General features: G+C 35.2%; 1 protein-coding gene across 1 annotated transcript in view; it reads right to left on the bottom strand.

The window, feature by feature from the left end:
- GRIK2 (glutamate ionotropic receptor kainate type subunit 2) overlaps positions 1 to 22,700 on the bottom strand; it is a 742,654-nt gene that overhangs the window by 436,732 nt on the left and 283,222 nt on the right. Inside the window, exons 3-4 of the mRNA XM_069599226.1 lie at positions 21,069 to 21,236; positions 16,682 to 16,939 (exon numbers count right to left, since the gene is read on the bottom strand). Coding sequence (XP_069455327.1) covers positions 16,682 to 16,939; positions 21,069 to 21,236 — 426 coding nt within the window. The remainder of the gene's footprint in view (positions 1 to 16,681; positions 16,940 to 21,068; positions 21,237 to 22,700) is intronic.

Here is a 22,700-nt window from a genome sequence, read left to right on the forward strand (position 1 = left end):
GACACTGTGTGAAAGGCCTTATAGATTTGGCTTCTTTAGATTCATGGGGTTAGATATAGTAGACAAAAACAAAGCCTGAATAACTATGGATATAGGTTAATAACACGTAAGTCAGTGACCAAACCATCCCCAAGCAAAAGAAATGCAAGAAGGCAAAGTGGTTGTCTGAGGAGGACTTACAAATAGCTGAGAAAAGAAGAGACGCAAAAGGCAAAAGAGAAAGGGAAAGAAATGCCCAGCTGAATGCAGAGTTCCAGAAAAGAGCAAAGAGAGATTTTTAAAAAGCCTTCTTAAATGAACAATGCAAGGAAATAGAGGAAAACAATAGAATGGGAAAGACTAGCGATCTCTTCAGGAAAATTAGATACCAAGGGAACATTTCATGTAAGGATGAGCACAATAAAGGACAGAAACGGCAAGGACTTCACATAAGCAGAAAATATAAAGAAGTGGCAAGAATACTCAGAAGAACTATATGAAAAAGGAGTTAATAACCTGGATAACCATGATGGTGTGTTCACTCACTTAGAGCCAGACATCCTGCAGTGTGAAGTCAAGCGGGCCTTAGGAAGCATTACTACAAACAAAGCTAGCCGACGTGATGGGATGCAAGCTAAGCTATTTCAAATCCTAAAAGATGATGCTGTGAGAGTGCTCTACCCAATATGCCAGAAAATTTGGAAAACTCAGCAGTGTCCACAGGACTGGAGAAGGTCAGTTTTCATTCCAATCTCAAAGGAAGGCAATGCCAAAGAATGTTCACACTACCATACAACTGTGTTCATTTCACATGCTAGCAAGATAATGCTCAAAATCCTCCAAGCTAGGCTTCAACAGTTCATGAACTGAGAACTGCCAGATGTTCAAGCTGGATTTAGAAAAGGCAGAGGAACCAGGGATCAAATTGCCAACATTCACTGGATCACAGAAAATAAAACAAGGAAGTTCCAATAAAACATCTACTTCTGCTTCTTTGACTATGCTAAAGCTTTTGACTGGTGTGGATCACAACAAATTGTGGAAAATTCTTAAAGAGATAGGAATACCAGACCACCTTATTCTCCACGTGAGAAACCCATATATAGGTCAAGAAGCAACTGTTAAAACCACACATGGAAATATGGACTGGTTCAAAACTCTGAAAGAAGTATGTCATGGCTTTATATTGTCACCCTGCTTATCCGACTTACATGCAGAGTACAACATGCAAAATAATGGGCTGAGTGACGCAGAAGTTGGAATCAGGATTGCCAGGAGAAATAATAACCTCAGATATGCAGATGATATCATGCTAATGGCAGGAAGTGAAGAGGAACTAAAGAGCCTCTTGATGAGGGTGAAAGAGGAGAGTGAAAAAGCTGGCTTAAAACTCAACATTCAAAAACTGAAGATCATGGCACCAAGTCCCATCACTTCATGGCAAATAGATGGGAAATAAGTGGAAACAGTGACAGACTTCAGTTTCTTGGGCTCCAAAATCACTTCAGATGGTGACTGGCCATGAAAGTAAAAGATACTTGCACTTTGGAAGAAAAGCTATGACAAACCTAGACAGTGTATGCAAAAGCAAAGACACAATTTTGCCAACAAAGGTGCATATAGTCAAAGCTATGGTTTTTCCAGTTATCATGTATGGATGAGAGTTGGACCATAAACAAGGCTGAGTGCCAAAGAATCTACCCTCTCAAATTCTGTGAAGAAGATTCTTGAGAGTCCCTTGGACAGTAAAGACATCAAACCAGTCAATCCTAAAGGAAATCAACCCTGAATATTCACTGAAAGCACTGATGATAAAGCGGAAGCTCCGATACTTTGGCCACCTGATGCAAAGAGATGACTCATTGGAAAAAGACACTGACGCTTGTAAAGATTGATGATAGAGGATGAAATGGCTGCATGGAATGAGTTTGAACAAACTCTGAGAGACAGTTAAGGACAGGGAAGCATGGCATGCAGTGGTCCACAGAGTCAGAGAGTCAGACATGACTTAGTGACTGAACAACAACATATAAATACAAAGATCTTTGCTATGTACTTCTCTCTCTCCCCAACTTTATTGAGACATAATTGACATATAACTTTGTATAAGTTTAAGCCATACAACATGACTTCATACATGTACACACTGTAAAACGATGATCATATTAGGGTCATTAACACCTCCATTACCTCTCAAATTTACCATTTCTTCTTTTATGAGGGGGTGGGTGGTGAAAACATTTAAGGTCTAACTCTTTTAACAACTTTCAAAAATATAATACACCATTGTGAAGATTAGTCACGATACTATACATTAGATCTCCAGAACATATTTTTCTTATACCTGGAAGTTTGTACACTTTTGCCAATATCTCCCCATTTTCCCTATCCCTCAACCCCTGGTAATTATCACTCTATGTTTGTCTGACTTTGGCTTCTTTAGATTCCACATGTAAATGAGATCATATAATATCTGTCTTTCTTTGACTTATTTGACTTATTATAGGGGCCTCAGGGTCCATCCATATTGCTGCAAATGTCAGCATTTTCCTCTCTCTCAGGGCTGAATAGTATCCATGTGTATATTATTCATACATACATGTAGCTCAGACGGTAAAGCGTCTGCCTACAATGCAGGAGACCTGGGTTCGATCCCTGGGTCGGGAAGATCCCCTGGAGAAGGAAATGGCAACCCACTCCAGTATTCTTGCCCAGAAAATCCCACGAACAGAGGAGTCTGGTAGACTACAGTCTATGGGGTCACAAAGAGTCGGACACAACTGAGTGACTTCACTTTCACTTTCATACATCTTTTTATCCATTTATCCTTAGACAAACACATAGGTTGTTTTCATTTCTTGGCTACTATGAATAATGCTGCAATGAACAGCAGATATTTCTTTGAGATAATGGTTTTATTTGGGGGGTAGATACCCAGAAGTAGGATTGCTGTATTATACAGTATTTTTATTTCCAGTTTTTTGAGGAACCACTGTACTGTTTCTTATAGCAGCTGTGCCAACTTATATTTCCACCAACAGTGCACAAGCATCTCTCTTTTACACATCCTCGCCAACACTTATTATTTATTGTCAACAGATGTGAGGTGATATCTCACTGTGATTTTGATTTTAATTTCCCTGATGGTTAGTGATGTTGAGCATCTTTTCATGTAACCCTTGGCTATTTATTTGTCTCCTGTTCAGGCCCTCTCATCATTTTTAATTGAATTGTTTGTTTTTTTGCTATTGAGCATCAGGTTACTTCTTAATATATAATAGGTGGTGTTTCCTTTGAAAACAGATAAAAAACAAATTTTAAAGATTATGCTTAAACATTTATCTAGTTCCTTAGCTGAGTTTCCAATGACATCTGATGGTATTTATAAGAAAAAAATTGCATCATTTCCTTCAGTCTCTCAATATACCAATAAGAGCTCCTTGATCTTCAACCACACTTTAGAAAAGAAAATTATAACTTTTCATTTCTCATTGTGTCAGAGAAAGCAATGGCAACCCACTCCAGTACTCCCATGGAGGGAAGAGCCTCGTAGGCTGCAGTCCATGGTATCCTGAAGAGTCGGACAGGACTGAGCGACTTCACTTCACTTTTTACTTTTATGCATTGGAGAAGGAAATGGCAATCCACTCCAGTGTTCTTGCCTGGAGAATCCCAGGGACAGGGGAGCCTGGTGGGCTGCTGTCCATGGGATCGCACAGAGTCAGACATGACTGAAGTGACTTAGCAGCAGCATTTCTCATTGTGTAATTATAGGGTAATTAACAAGTTAGTATTAAGCTTTCAAGGACTGACTTAAGTTTCTTTCTTTAATGCCAAGACAGTTATTTCAATTGGATAAATGCATAAAATGTTCATTGTGAAAATGGAACAGGAGATTTTTTTTAAATGCTTAATTGACAAATCATGCTCATCAGTCCTGCAAATATCACTTTATACAAAATCTTTTTAAAATTAAATTTAAAAGTAAAACTATTTATAAACTTGTTGAAATAGATATTATAAAATATTTTATCTGCTTGATTATTTGAAATCATATTAATTTACACTTAAAATTTTTTATCATATTTATGTTACAATATTCTTCCTCCATATTATAACTAATTCAAAGCAGTTTAAAATACTCCAAGGACAAACATATTTATCAGAATTAAAACTACTCAATGTGGAAGTTCAGACAATGAATATATATTTTTAATAAGTGATTGATAATTTTGTCAATATTAAATCACTACAAATCATTCTAGTTTTATTTAAAATTTTAAAATTTGTTTTTATCTATAAAATTACGACTTTATTATACTGACAAATTTGACTTACTATCAATTATTTTTCAAAATATGATAATTTGCATAATATTCAAGATTAGATGGATCAATGTCTCTCAAAAGTTTGTCGCTGGACCAGCAGCATGATCACTTGGGTACTTAGGAAAAAACTCTCAGGCCACATCCCACACCTACTAAAAGCTGGGAGGAAAGCCAGGAAGCAGTGTTTTAACACGTTTCCCTAATGATTTTAATGCACACTAAAGTTTGAGAATGACTAGACTAGGCTGTGGTATAGGAAAAACTATCTCCAAACCACAGCAATTTAACAGAACAAGATTTTATGTCACATAAAAGCAAGGTCTGCTATAGATCTAAATAGCTTCCCAAGGCAGGTCTCTTTGATATTTTAGCTCAGTATTTTGAGATACTTCAAACAGTACAGGCAATTAAATGCTTCCAGAAGTGAGGAACCTCCTGCCCACACTCCATCACCTAAAACAATCCTTCAGTCTCTCAATATACCAATAAGAGCTCCTTGATCTTCAACCACACTTTAGAAAAGAAAATTATAACTTTTCATTTCTCATTGTGTCAGAGAAAGCAATGGCAACCTAAATAGGTGTGAGACTTCAATCTCTCTCTGTCTATAAGTAGAATTAGCCACATACTGATAAACATTAGTAATGCCTATCACAATTAGCTATGTGTCCTATTCAAATTGTAAGTCCTTGACTACAACCCTAGAGTTTCTGAGTAATAGCAGTTCGCCTAGAAACCTCTAGTTTTAACAGTAGCCCTGGAAATCCCATTCCTTGATATCAATTAAATTTAAGAATCAGAGCTTTGGACTTTAATTTTAATATCTGTTATACAATAAATTTTGTTTTATCAAAGCAAGATGACTGAGTTTACAGAAATGCAGGAATTTATGATGAGTAAAATAATACCTTTGGTTATTATATGAAGGCAAGGAAAGGTATATATTAGTTCTGCATCATCATTAGCTTCCACTAACCAAAGCTCTATGTATGACAGGATAGATTTAGTACATTTTTAATGCATTTATGCAAAAAATTCATTTCTTGAGGTTCGTTCTGAATCACCGAAATATAAACAGAGTGGACATTGTGCCACCTCCAAACTGGAATAATTCTAAAATAATGATGCACAATTAGCCTATCTAGAACTGGGGTGTGAACTCTTTTTTGCTTTTCAAATATAGTTTATATGCCTTATATTTAAAACAAGATAAACATTTAAAGAATGTTGAATAGGAAACAAAAAACTGTTTCAGAAGGTAGTCGTGTTCACCTGATATACAATGAATATCATTGTTTTAATCCATTCAGGATCTCGATTTTTTTAAAAAGTATTTCTGATACAGAACCAATTTATTTTAAATCAAGTATCTGATAAATGATCTATTACATCTTGCAGAATTTAATATCTCAAACTTACTCTTTTTTTCTTCTTCCCCTAAAGTTTTATTTCAATTATAAGTGAATCCTATCACTATTTTAAGGGTCAGTGCTATGGACCATGGGCTTCCCAGGTGACTTAGTGGTAAAGAATCTGCCTGCCAATGCAGGAGATGCAAGATGCGGATTCGATCCCTGGGTCAGAAAGATCCCCTGGAGAAGGAAATGGCAACCCACTCTAGTGTTCTTGCCTGGAGAATCCCATGGACAGAGGAGCCTTCCAGGCTACAGTCCATGGAGTCTCAAAGAGTCAGACACGACTGAGCAAATGAGACCACAACACAGCTCTGGGCCATAACCACTACTAACTAACTCATACACAAATAAGCTTGTATGTGGGAAAGTCTCTACAATGAGTTATCTTTAAATAAATAACTTACCATTGCCAAGACATATGGAACATGTCATAATGGAACATATACATATGCAGCCATATATGTACATATATACATAAACACATATACACACATTAAAAAATGACAGACGTCATAAAACTCTCCTTTAGTTTTCAGTTTCTGAAAACATCCTTCTCTAAACTGAAATTAAAAAAACAAACACACATACAAAAAAACCCTGCTTTACTTAAAATTCTTTCTCTCTTCTCCCTTGGTTATTTTTTTACCTTCTTGCTTTTTACCTGAAACACTCTTTCTTCAGACACTCCCATCACATATTTCCTCAGTTCATTCAAGACCAAGCTTAAATTTCACTTTCTAAATATGATCTTTTCTGACAATGCAGCTTAATATTCAATACTTCCTAATGCCTCCATTGCTTTATTTCTCTTCATAACACGTCATATTTGATCCTATATACTGACATATTTTGTTATTATCACTCTATACTAGAATGCAAACTCCACAAGGCAAAGAAGTTTTGTCTGTTTTGTTCACTCTTATATCTCCAGTACCTAAAACAATAATGACACAGAGTAAATGTGTGATACTTGTGAACTAAATAAGAAATAAATTATTTTTTTTAAATGAAGAAACAAACAAATGATAAATTAAACATAAAATATTTAGAGCTCTTCGACTAAGCAAAGTGTCACCTTTGCTACATGGGTCATGTGAACAGGTTGATAATTATACTACAAAATTGATGATGAACTATATTATCAACTAAACTCTTGCATCGTATGCACAAAGAATAGACTTGTGAGCTCATGTCAGGAAAAGTTAGGGATGGTTACTTCACAAATTAACCTTGTAAGAATATTTTAAGGTAAACCTGGAGGTGGTGAATAGATCCTTGAAAGAGAAGAGCATAACAAGCCGAGAGAACAATTTGTGCACAGCAAAGAGATTTGACAGAACAGAGGATGATTGTTAAGGGTGAACTACAATTATTCAGGGAGAGCTGCAGCCTAAGTGTTGAGAAAGCAAAGACCAGGGAAAGAAAATCAGAGGCATGAGGGTGCCAGCGAAGAAAGCCATACACGCCATGCTGTGGATCTAGAACTCATCTTTCCCGGAAATGAGGAACCACCAAACAGCTTTATGCCTGGGCATGACAGCACCACACTGTCCTTTTAAAAGAGACCATTTTGACTGCATCAGAGATATGAACTTAAATAGAGGACAGAACATAGTCTAGGTGATTTAGAATAAGGATATTAACTAAGACAGCTGGTTGGGATGGAGGAAGAGGTAAATTTGAGAAATGTGATACAAAAAGGAGAGGTATTAAGTGATCAGTTAGAAATGAAGGTTGAGAGGACAAACAAGAATCTAGAACGGCCACTAGGAATCTAGCTAGATGAAGACAGAAACCCAAGAGAAAAAGCAAGTTTGGGAATAAAAGCAGTATGTTTGTTTTTTGTTATGCTGGGGGAGATATCCACATAAAGATGACCAATGGGTGACTGGATCTAAGGTATCCAGTGGTGAGTCTATAGCATTCAGTCAAAGAAAGGCATAAGTCAGATGGAAGGCTTCAGGGAAAGTGAGGTAAACAAGCACAAAACAGGAAGCCTGGGAATAAAACCTTGAATGACATGAGCTTTTAAGGAGCAGAGAAAGAAAAAAAGAGTTTAAGAGTATGAGAATGGGAATAAATGGCTGAAAAGGAGATAACAAGGAGAGAATGATGGCACAGAGGCCAAACTAGGAGAATTTTACTCTTCCACTAAAGAAAGGAACAGTCAAAATTGTCAAGTATATCAGAAAGATAATTTAAGTGCTATCTTTCTCCTACACAGCACAGAGAGGGAGACAGATAAGACCAGAAAAAGGCTAGCAGAAAAGTAACTACCAAGATACTCATGCCAATATGTTTCATATTTAAATATAGAAAATTGGTAGTGTTTGACTATCACCAGGAAATTATTCTCACTTTATGTTATTTTTTTGCTTATTTTCTAATACTGGCAAATATTACTGATCATTGTAGACACTGTAGACATACATGTATATTTACTCCACTATTGGCAGAAATATGAAATGTATGATTGTTATGGATTAGAAATTAGATATTTGTCTTTTAGAGTTGGCAGTACTTTAAAGACTTTAAAACTCAGAGAAAGAATTCATTCTATGAACACGTTTAAAAATACTATTGTGTAACCAAAGTTTAATAATAATATTCCAAATAATTTTGAGGCTTGCTTAAATAGGAATAAAGAACCTATGTTCATGCAGAACCAACTTAATGGAAGCAGTAATATGCCATGCTATGTATTCACCTATATCCAAATAATTAGTTTTAACTCATAATTGCTAATTGTATTTCCACTTGGAACTAAAGAACTTGAAGGCTCTGCACTTAGAACATATAACATATAATCAATCATCTTAGATTCAAATTATCCCAGTCCTTGAAATAAAATTAAATTTATTTGGTTAGATGTTTTATAACAGGCTTCCCTAGAATTGTTATATTATTCAAAAGTTAGTAACTTTTAAAAACATATTTTTCCCATTAGCATCTATTGAATTATTTAATTTTATTTATTCTATTTAAACAAATATACCCCCCCCAAAATAAAATAATTTTTACTGTTAATTGACTTCGTGCATGCATGCTGAGTCATTTCAGTCATGTCCAACTCTTTGTTCTCCAGGCAAGAATACTGGAGTGGATTGCCATGTCCTCCTCCGGGGGATATTCCTGACCCAGGTATTGAACTGCTGTCTCCTGCCTCTCCTGCATTACATGTGGATTTTCACCCACTGTGCACCTGGGAAGCCCCATTAAATGACTTTACATTTTTCTTAAACTAACTCTAATCATACACAAGAGTATCTAGAAAATAGTCTATAAATAAAGTTCATTCAAGTTAATAAAGTTAGTAAAGAAATCATTTCTGCTTTTGCTTAGGATAAAGGTCCTGACCTTTTTTCCTATACTCATGTCATGAAATTAATCAAAGTTAAGTTTGTTAATGTTAACATCTAAAAAATTTACTGATTTTCTTCATTAATTAAAAAAATTTACATTCTCTCCCCTAAATTATTTTCAGGTCTATATGCATCTTCATGACTGCCTACTCTGAGCTTTCTCGTACCATGACTCTGTTTTTTGTCAACTGTCTTCATTTCCTCCTATCACAAAGAAGTCCAAATGGAAAGCAGAGGAGCATTATATGCCCATACTAAACTTTTATTTTTCAAGATGGATTTCTCTCTCCAATATAACTGTATGAGTCAAAGGTGCTTCAAGTTTAATGTGTTAAAAGTCAGACTTATTATACCTTTTCCCGCATTTTTTTTTCTTGTTTTCCTCTTTTAGGTAAATGTGCCATTGATTAGTAGTCCAGACCACAAATAGAGTGGTCATTCTTACTGTCTCTCTCTCCATTCCTTCTCTGTTTACTTACATACTAAGTCCTGCAATTGGTATCTCCTAAATCTCCCCAGAATTCTATTTCAATATCCTTCCATCAAAAACTCTTTAATTGAAACTTACCTTTTTTTCGACTTGACTAATTCAGAATTCTCTTGCTTCTGGTCTTATCCTATTCCCCATATTATCTGAATAGCCCTAATGCATTCTCCACACTGTAACCAGAGAAACTACCAAAAGAAGTTCTGACTAAGTCATTCCTGTTCTTAAAATAGTGACAACAAAATGAACCAAATAAAAACATGATAGCTATCATTATGTCACAATATTTAATACAGTGAGTTCTGCAGTTGATAGCGTTGGGTCAAAAATGCAGATCTACCATTTACTTGGGCTTCCTTGGGGGCTCAGTCTTTAAAGAATCTGCCTGCAATGTGGGTTCAAACCTGGGTTTGATCCCTGGGTCAGGAAGATCCCCTGGAGGAGGGCATGGCCACCTACTCCGGTATTCTTGCCTGGAGCATCCCCATGGACAGAGGAGACTGGCGGGCTACAGTCCATGGGGTTGCAGAGTAGGACACGACTGAGCGACTAAGCACAGCACAGCACTATTTACTTGCTGTGAAACCTTGGGCAACTTACCTCAACTTTTTACATCTAAATATCCTCATACTTTAAAATACAGGACTGAAGATAATTTCTTTTTCTTATAGTTAGGAATAAACAGAACACAGCACATGGCTTTTTTTTTTTTTTTTTTTCATGGCTGCCCGGGTCTTTGGTTACCTTGTAGACTTCTGTTGTTGCCCTGCAGCATGTGTGGGATTTTCATTTCCCGACCAGGGATCGAATCTGTATCTCCTGCATTGGTAGGCAGATTTTCAACCCTGAGCCATCAGGGAAGCCCCCAAGGCATTTCTACTGTTGACATTTTTAAGCTCCTGCATGGCATCTGGTCCCATCACTTCATGGGAAATAGATGGGGAAACAGTGGAAACAGTGTCAGACTTTAATTTGGAGGGCTCCAAAATCACTGCAGATGGTGACTGCAGCCATGAAATTAAAAGATGCTTACTCCTTGGAAGAAAAGTTATGACCAACCTAGATAGCATATTCAAAAGCAGAGACATTACTTTGCCTACTAAGGTCCATCTAGTCAAGGCTATGGTTTTTCCAGTGGTCATGTATGGATGTGAGAGTTGGACTGTGAAGAAGGCTGAGTGCCGAAGAATTGATGCTTTTGAACTGTGGTGTTGGAGAAGACTCTTGAGAGTCCCTTGGACTGCAAGGAGATCCAACCAGTCCATTCTGAAGGAGATCAACCCTGGGATTTCTTTGGAAGGAATGATGCTGAAGCTGAAACTCCAGTACTTTGGCCACCTCATGTGAAGAGTTGACTCATTGGAAAAGACTCTAATGCTGGGAGGGATTGGAGGCAGGAGGAGAAGGGGACGACAGAGGATGAGATGGCTAGATGGCATCACTGACTCGATGGACGTAAGTCTGAGTGAACTCCAGGAGTTGGTGATGGACAGGGAGGCCTGGCGTGCTGCAATTCATGGGGTTGCAAAGAGTCGGACACGACTGAGCGACTGAACTGAACTGAGGCTACATGGGAACTATAAAGCACTTTGCATATCTCACTAATCATGACAACAATCCCCTGATGTATGCATCATCTTCAAATTACAAATGTTGTCAACTCGTGTCTTTAAAGTCAAGTAACTAAAAAAAATAAAAAATAAAAAAATAAAGTCAAGTAACTTGCTGAAAATTACACAACAGAACCAGGATTTCAATCCAAAGTCCAGTCTATGGATATCCCTCTCTGTGTGTCCTTTTTGATTGCCTCTGAAAGGTACTGACTGAGTGTCTTTCTATCCCCGAGGCACTCGATGTGGTTTGAAAAGCAGGTTCACATCAGGCAGACACGACTGATAACTGCTGTAACATGCAAACTCCAAAGCACAGTAGCTAGGAAAAAGCTCCTTTTGATTTCTCCTACATTTGCCTTGTATACATTCTCCCTCATTCTTCCTCATCTTCCTTTTCCTGATGATCCATTGTAATGAAGTGCCTGCAATTCCCTGACAAACCAGCTTCCCAGGCATTCTCATATTTATACCTTACTCCCTTAAGCCCCTTCTCTAATTGAAGCATTTCTTCTTGTGCTTTATGATAATTTCAAAATTATCTCACGTTCTCCAAAATTCTCCTCTGCCTTTAAAACCTTCCACTCCCCTAAATTCTTTTATGTCTATATTCATCTCCTAAAATGTCACAATATTATTTTCTTGTCTCTATCTGTACTTGTTACACTATAATAGTACCTGTTCACATCCTCTATCTTCCCCTCACTCAACTCTGAGCACATGGAGACAAAGTTTTACCTATAATCCTGTCTCATGCTGAACATAGATCTGTACCTGGTATACAGAAGATACTTGATAATGATTGTTCAAATAAGTAAACAAGTAAATATATTTTAACTGCTGTTAACATATAAGCACAATTCACTCCAGATTACTTATAAAATTTTTGAAATGATAGGAGAAATCATGTCTATATATCTGAGAATTATTGTTGAATCTACTTATTCAATGGCAAAGTATTAAAAAGCTGTCAAACTAAGTCGACCTTGGACAGATGACTTAACCCATTGGAGCTTCTTTGTCTAAACACTGGATATGATAATACCTTTTTATGCATTCATTCCTTAAATATTGATTCAGGTATTTCCATTAGCCAGGTAATACCTAGGTGCTAGTGATAGAATGCTGGGCAACCTTAGGTTCTAAGCTATTCAGATTTGTATTTGATCTAGTGGAAAATTCAGCCAAGAACAGTCATCTGTGATGTAATGATGTTCTCATGGGGGAAGGTCACAGGAGAACCACAAGGCTATGGGAATGTATTGAGGGAAACCTATTTCTGCTTGGGAGCTGGGGTCAGGACAGCCTTTCTTTGTGACATCTAAGTCAAATGGTGCAAATGAATGTGCGGGTGCAAATACACAAGTGTATGTGTGTGTGTTTACTGGGGAGGAGGAGCAGGAGCCAGAATGAGAGAAACAGGCGGACAGGACAGTATTTTTCAGAAACCAAAGGAAATTTAATGGCTCAATTTAAGAGACCTAAGTGAAGGATTTAGACTCAAGTTTACATTCAAATATTGGAGAGGTACAGGAACTAGATCACATCAGATCTTATAAGACTTTCAAAAAAGCTTTGACTTTATCCTTAGACCAAGAGAAACTATTAATAGGATAACGGTCAGAATTGCATTTTTAAAATTTACTTTTTACTGGATTAGCAGGAACATCAGTTAGGAGGCTGTTAGTAATAATCCAGATGAAATATTTTGACTTAAGAATTAGTTAGAAAGCATGAAAGAATGAATAGATTTAAGAGTTCTCAGAGGTATAGAATTAAATAACCATTAGAGCTTGATTGCGGGGCTGAAGAAAGGTTGGAATCAAGGCAGATGCTCAGGTTTCTACCATGGGCTACTGGTGGGCAGAAGAGCCAACTACCGGAGGAAGCAAGGATAGCGAGATGATAACCTATATCCCTACAGTTGTGTTGTTTTTATAGAATTGCTCTGAAGATTAAGCATCATAATTTATGTACAATAGCAGCTACCTCAATGCCTAGTGCATCATAGCTGTTTTCTGTAGTCATTTCAATTTCCTTCTTCTCTTTTCCAAAGTTGTACCAGTAATTTAGTAACAAATTTGGGACTAGAATCCCAGGCTTCTGTTTACCAGTTCAGAGTTCTTTGTTAATGGTCTGCTGATCTATAAACAAAGATGAAACACAGGAATTTTAAAGCAAATATTCACAACTTATCTTGGAATTGCTTACAAGCTGAGAGCTATCCAACTTATTTTTAGTTTATATTTAAAATGAATCATATGTTCCAAAATGACTGACAGAAACACAGCTTTGTTTCTGAAGCCAATTCTTTTCCATCATTTTGGACATCGTTCAGAGCTATAACAGACTTTCAGGGTGTTTAAAAGCATTCATCCATGACAACAACAAATGCTAATTATCATAAAAAATAAACAGCTCCTGTTAACATCGTTCTAAGAATTTCTCCTACTCCAGCACTATATTTCATCTATCACCCCATCTGTTTTGGGGGTGGGAACAAAGACTGGATGAAAGTATAATTATCATGTATCAAACTGGACAACACAACAAAATAGAAATGAATATAAATGGGAGGAAGAGCACACATAATAAATCTGGAAAGGGGAAAAAGAAACATAAATAAAATGCACTTCATGCTGCAATGAACAGCAGATATATAAGTCCATAGTGAAGTTAATAATGTTTATCTCATTGGGTATAAGGTGGATGTTCTCCCATTTCAGTTCACTGTCCTAGCTGTCATCAGATTTTCTCCCACATGATCAAATAGTCATCTTGTTTACTTGGGAAGTTTACAGATTTTCTCTGTTGAGTTCTGTTGTTAAAATTCCACCTTGAGACTTTTAAACATATCCAAACAAACAAAAAAAGCCTACTTCTATAGATTTATGAACACAGTTCAAAGAGAATCTTCTATGTATCTTTGAGTCAGCTCTAGCCTCTAAAAAAATAATTAAGAATAGCAAAGTTCTCAAAAGTCTGTTAAAGGGAAGAGCACACACAATACAGTGGTTATAGAGGCAATTATTTCACTACAAATAATACTAAAAACATGAATAATTTCATGTCCTTAATTATAAACTAGAAACTCAAGAAGGGCCAGGATTTTGTTTCTTTTACTGGCATATACTCACACCTGGTATTGTCCCTGGCATGTAGCAGATGCTTAATCAAAATTTGTTGGATTAAATATTGCATAAAATGAAGCATTAACATGCTTTTTCTCCCCTCAGATGATTTTTAAGGATACCTATTCTATGAATAATCTTGTAATGACTCTTAGCATTCATATTAAAATAATCAAAGACTTTTGGAATATGTAAGTATTGATATCAACTTGAAGTGTTAGCTGTGGTAAAGTTTCTTTTAAATAGTAACTTAAACTTTAATAAGTTTAATCTCAGGTCAAGTTTCCATTAAAGGTCTATATATCTAATTAACTGACTATATATACATATATATATATATCTGTTTAAATTTGTCACAATGAAGTAAATACTTAGAATAATACTCCAGCAAAGGATCAATTATATATGACACACTGCTTTGCCAGATTATGATGTGACCTTGATTACAAATCTTATTATCCCTTTTTTCACTCACTCAAGAACCACATATATGAAATAAAAATGTCACATCCATATGCATACAAACAGAATAGTAAGGAAAGGTGGTATATCATAAACATTTCAGACATTTGCCAACTCTCTTTCTACTATGAGGGGCTTTAGGATAATAAATAAGTATAAAATATCACATCTAACATACATATATATATATAATATATGTGTGTATGTACCATGTGTATGTGCATGTACATATGAGGATATATAATATTTACTCAGAATTCACCTGCATTATAACAGGAAGGAAAGGAGAAGTAAATCAACAATAGATTCAGAATGAATTTATATTCATATTTTGTATATTTCTATATATGACCATTCATAAACATAAGTGGAGCTTTCCAGGCGGCACTAATGGTAAAGAGCATGCCTAGTTTTGCCTGGTGAACCCCATGGATGGAAAAGCTTGGCAAGCTACAGTCGATAGGGTTGCACAGAGTTGGACACAACTGAAGTGACTTCACACACATACAAACATAAGTGGACCAATTTGCAACTGAGCTAGCCCTGGAACATCATGTTATACATGCTCGGAGAAACCATTCACATAGAACCTGCCATTCATAATTTGGCATATATAACTTTATCGATGACACAAAATAATGATTTAGAATAAAACAATGCAATAAATTTAGTAACTCTATTTGAAGCTAAAAAACACATCAAAGGTACTTAGGTTATTTTAGGAATTTAAGTATTCTTTCTAAAATTAAGTTTTAAATAAAAATTTTACTTTTTTAACTAAAAAGTGCAAAATTACACTTGTGTGTGTGTGTGCGCATGTGTGTGCTCTGCTGTGTCTGACTCTTTGTGACCCAGTGGACTGTAGCTGCCAGGATCTTCTGTCTATGGAATTTTCCAGGCAAGAATGGGTTTCCATTTCCTACTGCAGGGAATCTTCTTGACCCAGAGATCATACCACACCTCTCGTCTCTGTGTCTCTTACACTGATTGGCAGATTCTTTACCACTGTGCCACCTGGGAAAAGCTTGCAAAACTACACTATTAATGTATAGTAAGACTTACTCTTTCTTATCCCATTTTTTTAAAATTTCAAATTATTTACATTGTTTCTCCAACCCTGTAACTCCCTGTAGACCAGTGATAAACATCTTAAGGTGACATTTCTTATCACTAGGTAATAAAATAGTATGCAGTTTCTTCACCAATATAACTTCCAAGCAAATTATTACTTTATTTTACTTTTTACTTTCTTTGTATTTTTGAGGTTTATTTTTATTTGATACTTCAAGATAACCATTCATATATAAAATAACATGCATTACAACAAGAAAGCACAGACAACCTCTAGCCAGCAAATATTCATTTAAAGACACAAAAATAAATACCATGTAGTAAGCCCTTATGTATGCATATAAACAGTTTTAACATGCTATACAGATAGAAAGGTTATTATTTTTCATACACATTCTTTGCACATAAATAAATACAGAAAATGTTAAGGCAAAATTCTAAATTTCTTTATTTCTCTAGATTTCTTGATAAGTTTCAGTGACAGCTCATTATAAGGCTTTCCTTTGGGAAAATACACTGAAACTGGTAGAAAAAAAATGGCTGAATAAATGTTTCAATGTGATATTTCATACTATCTCTATCCTTCATCCAACACTATAGTTCACAGTAACTGATCATTCGCACAACAAAAGTGCTTATTTTACTCATACACAGGAAAAAAATGTATGATTTAGTTGTTCTTTATTTGGATATATGAAATTAGTGTTTGATTACAAATGTTTTTCTATCCCTTAATTTTAAAACAAAAAACAATAACACAGCAAGAATCTCAAAAGAGTTTCAGAAAATTATCTACATTTAAAGCACAGCCCCAAAGGCTACTGATTTTTTCTTACCAGTGCTGTCATCATAGACAACTGTGACAGTTTTCCACTTGAAGAACTGCACCAAGTCCAAAATGGCACGGCTGAGTGAAGAGAAGTCTGGGTAGAGACTGACATAGAAGGAATCTTTGTTGTCTGACACCTGGTGCTTCCAGCGGGTCTGGATGTGGGGAACCCCCAGAGCATTACAGATAGACTGAACTGCATTTGCTGAAGAGCTGTGCGAAGGCCCGAAGATGGCAGCCACCCCAAGAGACAGCTGATCACAGGCTGCAGAGGAGACAGAAGTCTGTCAGTAATGAGAGGAGATGCCAGTGTGCCAACAGAACCACATTATCATTGTCCCAAAGGCATCATTCTGAAGGACGATTTGTTTGCCCTTAATATAACATCTACATCTAGCTTATTTTACGTTTTGCCTAACTCCAAATATTCTCAGTTTGCTAGAAGGGAAATTCACCTAGACACCTACAGCCTAATGTTCAAATATAAAAACTCCACAAATAATGTCAAGGGAGGAGAGGGGGAAGGAGAAAGAGAGAGAATATTTTAGAATTTAAGGGGTGAATATTCATTTTGCAAAAATACTTCATATCCAGGGGATCCTTCAGGGAAATACTTCGAATCAGGGGAATAATGTTCCTTCCCAAACTCTCTGGTCATCCTCTACAATTTCAGATTCTGAATCAGAATCCATCTATTGGGAGAATGGCATTGAAACCTGTATAATATCATATATGAAACGAATCGCCAGTCCAGGTTTGATGAATGATACTGGATGCTTGGGGCTGGTGCACTGGGTCAACCCAGAGGGATGGGAGGGACGGGGAGGGAAGAGGGAAGGGGGTTCAGGATGGGGAACACGTGTATACCTGTGGCGGATTCATGTTGATGTATGGCAAAACCAATACAATATTGTAAAGTAATTAACCTCCAATAAAAATAAATAAGTTTATATTAAAAAAAGAATCCATCTATTTTTCATGGCCCATCTAAAAAGCTATGGATGGGCACATAGTTTGTGTCTGCAATATCTGACGATATAGGTCAAGCTGTGCATACAAAGGCCCATACAAAACCTGACATGAGTCACAGAGGGTGAGTTCATAGGGATTAATCTCACTGAGTAGGAAGAACATCAAAGTATTTAATTAAAAACAGAAATATTTAATCATCTTTATTTGGCTTTTGGACACTATAAGACTTTTATGATGTACTAAATTAGTTTTAACTTTATATTTACATGTAGAAAATTTTATTCACATAAATAATAATTATAGTAATTAAGATACACATAAACAAATTAGAAGGTATTCAGACAGGAATAGCAAAACTGTGACAGGACTTTAAATTGTGTAAGGTATACTAAAGCAACTGGTAAGTCTGGGTCTAGAAAGTCAATAATTACTGGAAACATGAAACTCATCTTTAAATACATGAAGAATCTGATCTGTGAAAGAGGCTAAAATTTGTTTCTTTTGACTGGAAAAGGAAGAATTAGGGCAAATGTATAGAAGCGTCTCATGAATTCTGACACAACTTGAGAAATGTTCAAATATGGAAGTCTGCTCCAAGAGGCAACAGTCTGTCTATTCCTGAAAATATATAAGGATGACTAAAATATTTAACAGATGACGATTGTTACTAGGATTCAGGGATCAATTAGATTTTCAGTCTTAATCCTTTCAAAATAGTTTGTCATTCTACTGTGCAAAATTTACTGATTTTTCCTCCAGAGATTTTGCCACATAAAATGCAATTTGATGGATGGATTCTTAAGCACAGAGATATTTAATAAATTTTAGTTAGAAAAAACACATTTGTTTAATCTTTTTTCAAAAATGTAATTTGATATATATATAGTTTTTGAACACATAGAGATTATTAATTTTAAAGTAATAATCAGAATTCTGAATCAGTAGAAAGTTTGGAGCTTCAAGTTTTTCACTCACATAAATTTTAATTCACATACATTGAAAATAAAAGACCTTCCTTCTCTAGATTTTTGACAAGTCACAAATCAAGAAATGTTAAAAACATTATATTAGCTTATACAGAGCTTCTGAAGAGTGTTTCAAAGAAAAAATAGAGTTTTGGGGTATCAGAGGAGTCATTTAAAAGCAATATATGATTCAAAAAATAATTCAAATTCTAATGCATCAGAGTTTATTGAGCAAAACAGTATTATCTATTAAAAATATAAGATCATATGTCAGTGAAAATTTAAACATTGAACTTACATTCTTGCCTTGGAAAAATACATTTTAAAAAGTTTAACAATGTCCAAATGAATTGGTATTTTATAACGAATCATATCAGTATCACATATATTACTGAGGTCTCATAAGATTCAAAACTATATTAGATCTCTCCTTTTTATTAGTGGGATTTTCTGGTAGCTCAGCTGGTAAAGAATCCGCCTGCAATGCAGGAGACCCCGGTTTAATTCCTGGGTTGGGGAGATCTGCTGAAGAAGGGATTGGCTACCCACTGCAGTATTCTTGGGCTTCCCTGGTGGCTGAGATGGTAAAGAATCTGCCTGCAATGTGTTGGGAAGATCCCCTGGAGAAGGGAATGGGCTACCCACTTCAGTATTTTGGGCTGAGAATTCCATACATGACTGAGCGACTTTCACTTCATATTATCTCTTTACATATTGCTGTGCCACCCAGGCAGTCATAGGTTAACAAGCAAGTGCTTCACAAGACAAGATCCAAACCATGATATCCACCATTTCAATATCTCACAAAGAAAGTTATTCATACACTTATTTGAGCTTTTTCAGCTTCAGGCAAAAGTCACTTCAGGAATTAGATTCCCAATGGATTTTTAATGAGTGAAAAATTTGTAAATATTTTTTAATATTCTAAAAACCAAATGAGTTTACCACCTCATAATTTTGCTAAGATATTCCCAAGGTAGTAAGATGTTTGTTATCAGAACATTCTAGTCTACTTTTTTTTTTTATGTTGCTACTTTGAAGTCACCATTAAGAATCTATTAATATTTTATTTATACTGTACTCATATTCCATATTCTTTGGTCTAAATTATTTCATTTGAGACAGAGCTTCTTCTTCCTAATGGAAATAATCATGAATGATATCACTAATCAAATGCTCTTGTCTTGCAGCTAATGACTTATTTTGCAATTATGATGACACACATCGTATTTCACAATAACCTTTACCCCTATTTCAGCCTTCAAAACCTTTCATCACCTTGACATGGTTCTGAAATGTGGAAACTTATTTTTATTCATAAAGATATGAATTCAAAGGGCAGGCAGAACATAGGCTTTGATAAACACTAGTTAGCTGGGGGAAAAGAAGGATACTTTCATCTTAAGAAATATTATATCTTATCAACTGCCATTAATATTAATGAATTTAGAAGAACTCTGTACTGAGTTAGAATTATAAGTAATTATGTACATTTCTATCAATGTAAGGTAGCTAATAAAACAATATTAGCATTACAGAATAGCAAGCACTGTTTTAAAAATAAGAATTTAGAACAAACGCTTTCTAAGTCCACTCCTTTGAGAAAATCTACCTTATGGAATTTAATTTCATGAATGCTAACTATGCAAGAGAAAAAAATCACCTACTTAGACAAAGTAAGCCAATGAAAACATCTCTCAAAACATATTTATTTCTAAACCTGTTGTTTGGTTAAAATAATGCCTTGACAGTAGTTTCTCTATTACTTTAACATATGTATTAAACTCATATCTCAGAAAATTATATTTCTACTCATATTGAAAATACAGCTTTATAAAATAACAAATAAAATTCATAAGGTATTTTTATTATTTCTTCATGTAATCCAATTTTTATATCATTAGTCATTTATTCTCAGTTACAAAAAGAAATATCAAGTGGCTAAAAAATAGGCAACATAAATGAAAGACTGATCAAATTTTTCCAATTAAGTTTTAAAATTAGGCTGACATTTTAAAGTCACTTAGAACCATAGAACTTTCAAGATACTCAGTAAATTAAGACCACAGTAGTAAAGTAGAATTGACACATAATGCAAATAAAAATGTAAAATTGGATTGTAAACCTTGGTAAAATCCACTGATGGTATTTTTTTATTTTAGTAGGTTCTTAAAATAGAAATAGTTTAGTAGTAAAACAAAAGGATTAATGGGGGAAAAGAAAACAACTTCACTATCCCAGACCTAACTACATTTCATGTTATAAGCACATTTTTTCAGCAGGTAATCATATCACTTTACCTTTCCTGAAAAAAAATATGTAAGTGCAGCTCAAAAAGAAATATTTGCATGAAAATATTTCTAGTGACTTATTACTTACTTTGTAGATTAAGAAATCTCTTAGAGTAGCTAAAAATTTGAATTTCAGAAAACACACTATTAAATATCTATCAATTACCTTTCTTGGATGCTTCAAAACTGTCATAGAGGTTTATCTTCTGGGTGTCATAGGTAAGGGTGGTATTGGGCAACAAGGTTCTGTTTCTGTTGATTGTGTTCACAGCAAATCTGAATGCAAGTTCCTCAGCTCCCATTGGGCCAGATTCCACATATTCAAAAATACCACCTGGCAAAGAAAGGAAAAATCACACAGTTCTTACAAGATAGAGAAAATCTTGGAAGGTATCTGTACTTTTATGTATGTTATTTGGGTACTTAATTTGTGTGAGTGTGTGTGAGTATATGTGATTTGTCTAAGAATGTGGAGTATGAATACTTCAAATATTCAAATAAAAATTTGAATTTATGCATAAATTCACATTTAATATAAATTCACACTGGCAAAATTTCTTTGATATTGATATCAAAATTTTCTATGATTTGAATATGATTTTGTCTTTTTAGTTTGTAGTTGCTCCTTTTAGGGCCTAGGTATGTATAGATCCTGCATTAAGCACTGAACTCAAAGATTTGCACACAGTTCCAAAATAATCAGTCCTCTATATTGTTACAAAGCTATAAGGTTAGCATTGGGAAAACTGTATTAAATTTGTCTCTGTTAATTCAGACATCTGAATTCCTTAGCATAATTTTAATAGTTTTAAGTTTAATAATAACTTACCATGTTAAAAACCCAAAATACTTAATTCACTTGCAAATTGAAGCATTTTACTTGTAAGAAAAAGAACAAAGTAGCATTTTCTATGTGTTTTACTCTACATCCTGTTTCAGAAAAGACTTGACATTTTTGAAAGATAGCTCTCCCAAACCATGAAAATTCCTTAGGCAGTGAATAACACTGTAGCAAATAATTTTGGTCATAAAATGTGGAATATAATTTAACAGTGTGTTCTTTCCATTTGGCACCTTCCACCAGCTGTGTCTCAGGCGAGTCCCCTCAGTTGTGTCCCAGCCTTGATATCCTCTTTCTCTCTTCAGTTGTGAGTGACCTAACTGAGAACTTTATCTCCAAGAGAATCTCTTCCTTGTTGGTTTGGTGAATGAAATGAAAGGGGGAGCACCTGATAGCTGACATCCTCCAACCTCTGTCTTCAGGAAACCAAAACATTAAAAATAATGAACATTTATTTTTCTCCCTTTCAAACTTCACACCATGTGCTCTCAGCACAGTCATTCACAAATAAACTCCCTTGAATAAGACATTTCCACAGCTTGCAATTCATACCTCATCAAAAGTCTTTTGACACATGAATGTCGGGAGACATCAGCACACTACTTATTCTAAATGAGTAAGAAAGTCATGGTATGGTAATAATTCCTCCAAATATGAGGAATTAGGACTCAGAAGATACCACAGTGATTGGACAAATTTATATTCAGGAAGAATTGGAAATATTTCATTTTACATCATATTAGTTGGAAATATTTCTCTTTTTTCAACTAATTTGATGGTATGGTTACAGAACAGCCAACTTATTGTGAAATTATACTCTGAATATGTTTTAAATCACGGTGAGTTATGCTAAGCAGAAGGATAATAAGTACTTATTGACATCCAAATACTTAATGGGCATCAAGAACAAAATTAGATGTCATATATGTGGAGGAGAACAGTGGTATGAGCATGGAC

This window comes from Ovis canadensis, chromosome 8, assembly GCF_042477335.2.
Source record: "Ovis canadensis isolate MfBH-ARS-UI-01 breed Bighorn chromosome 8, ARS-UI_OviCan_v2, whole genome shotgun sequence".
Lineage (NCBI taxonomy): Eukaryota > Metazoa > Chordata > Mammalia > Artiodactyla > Bovidae > Ovis > Ovis canadensis.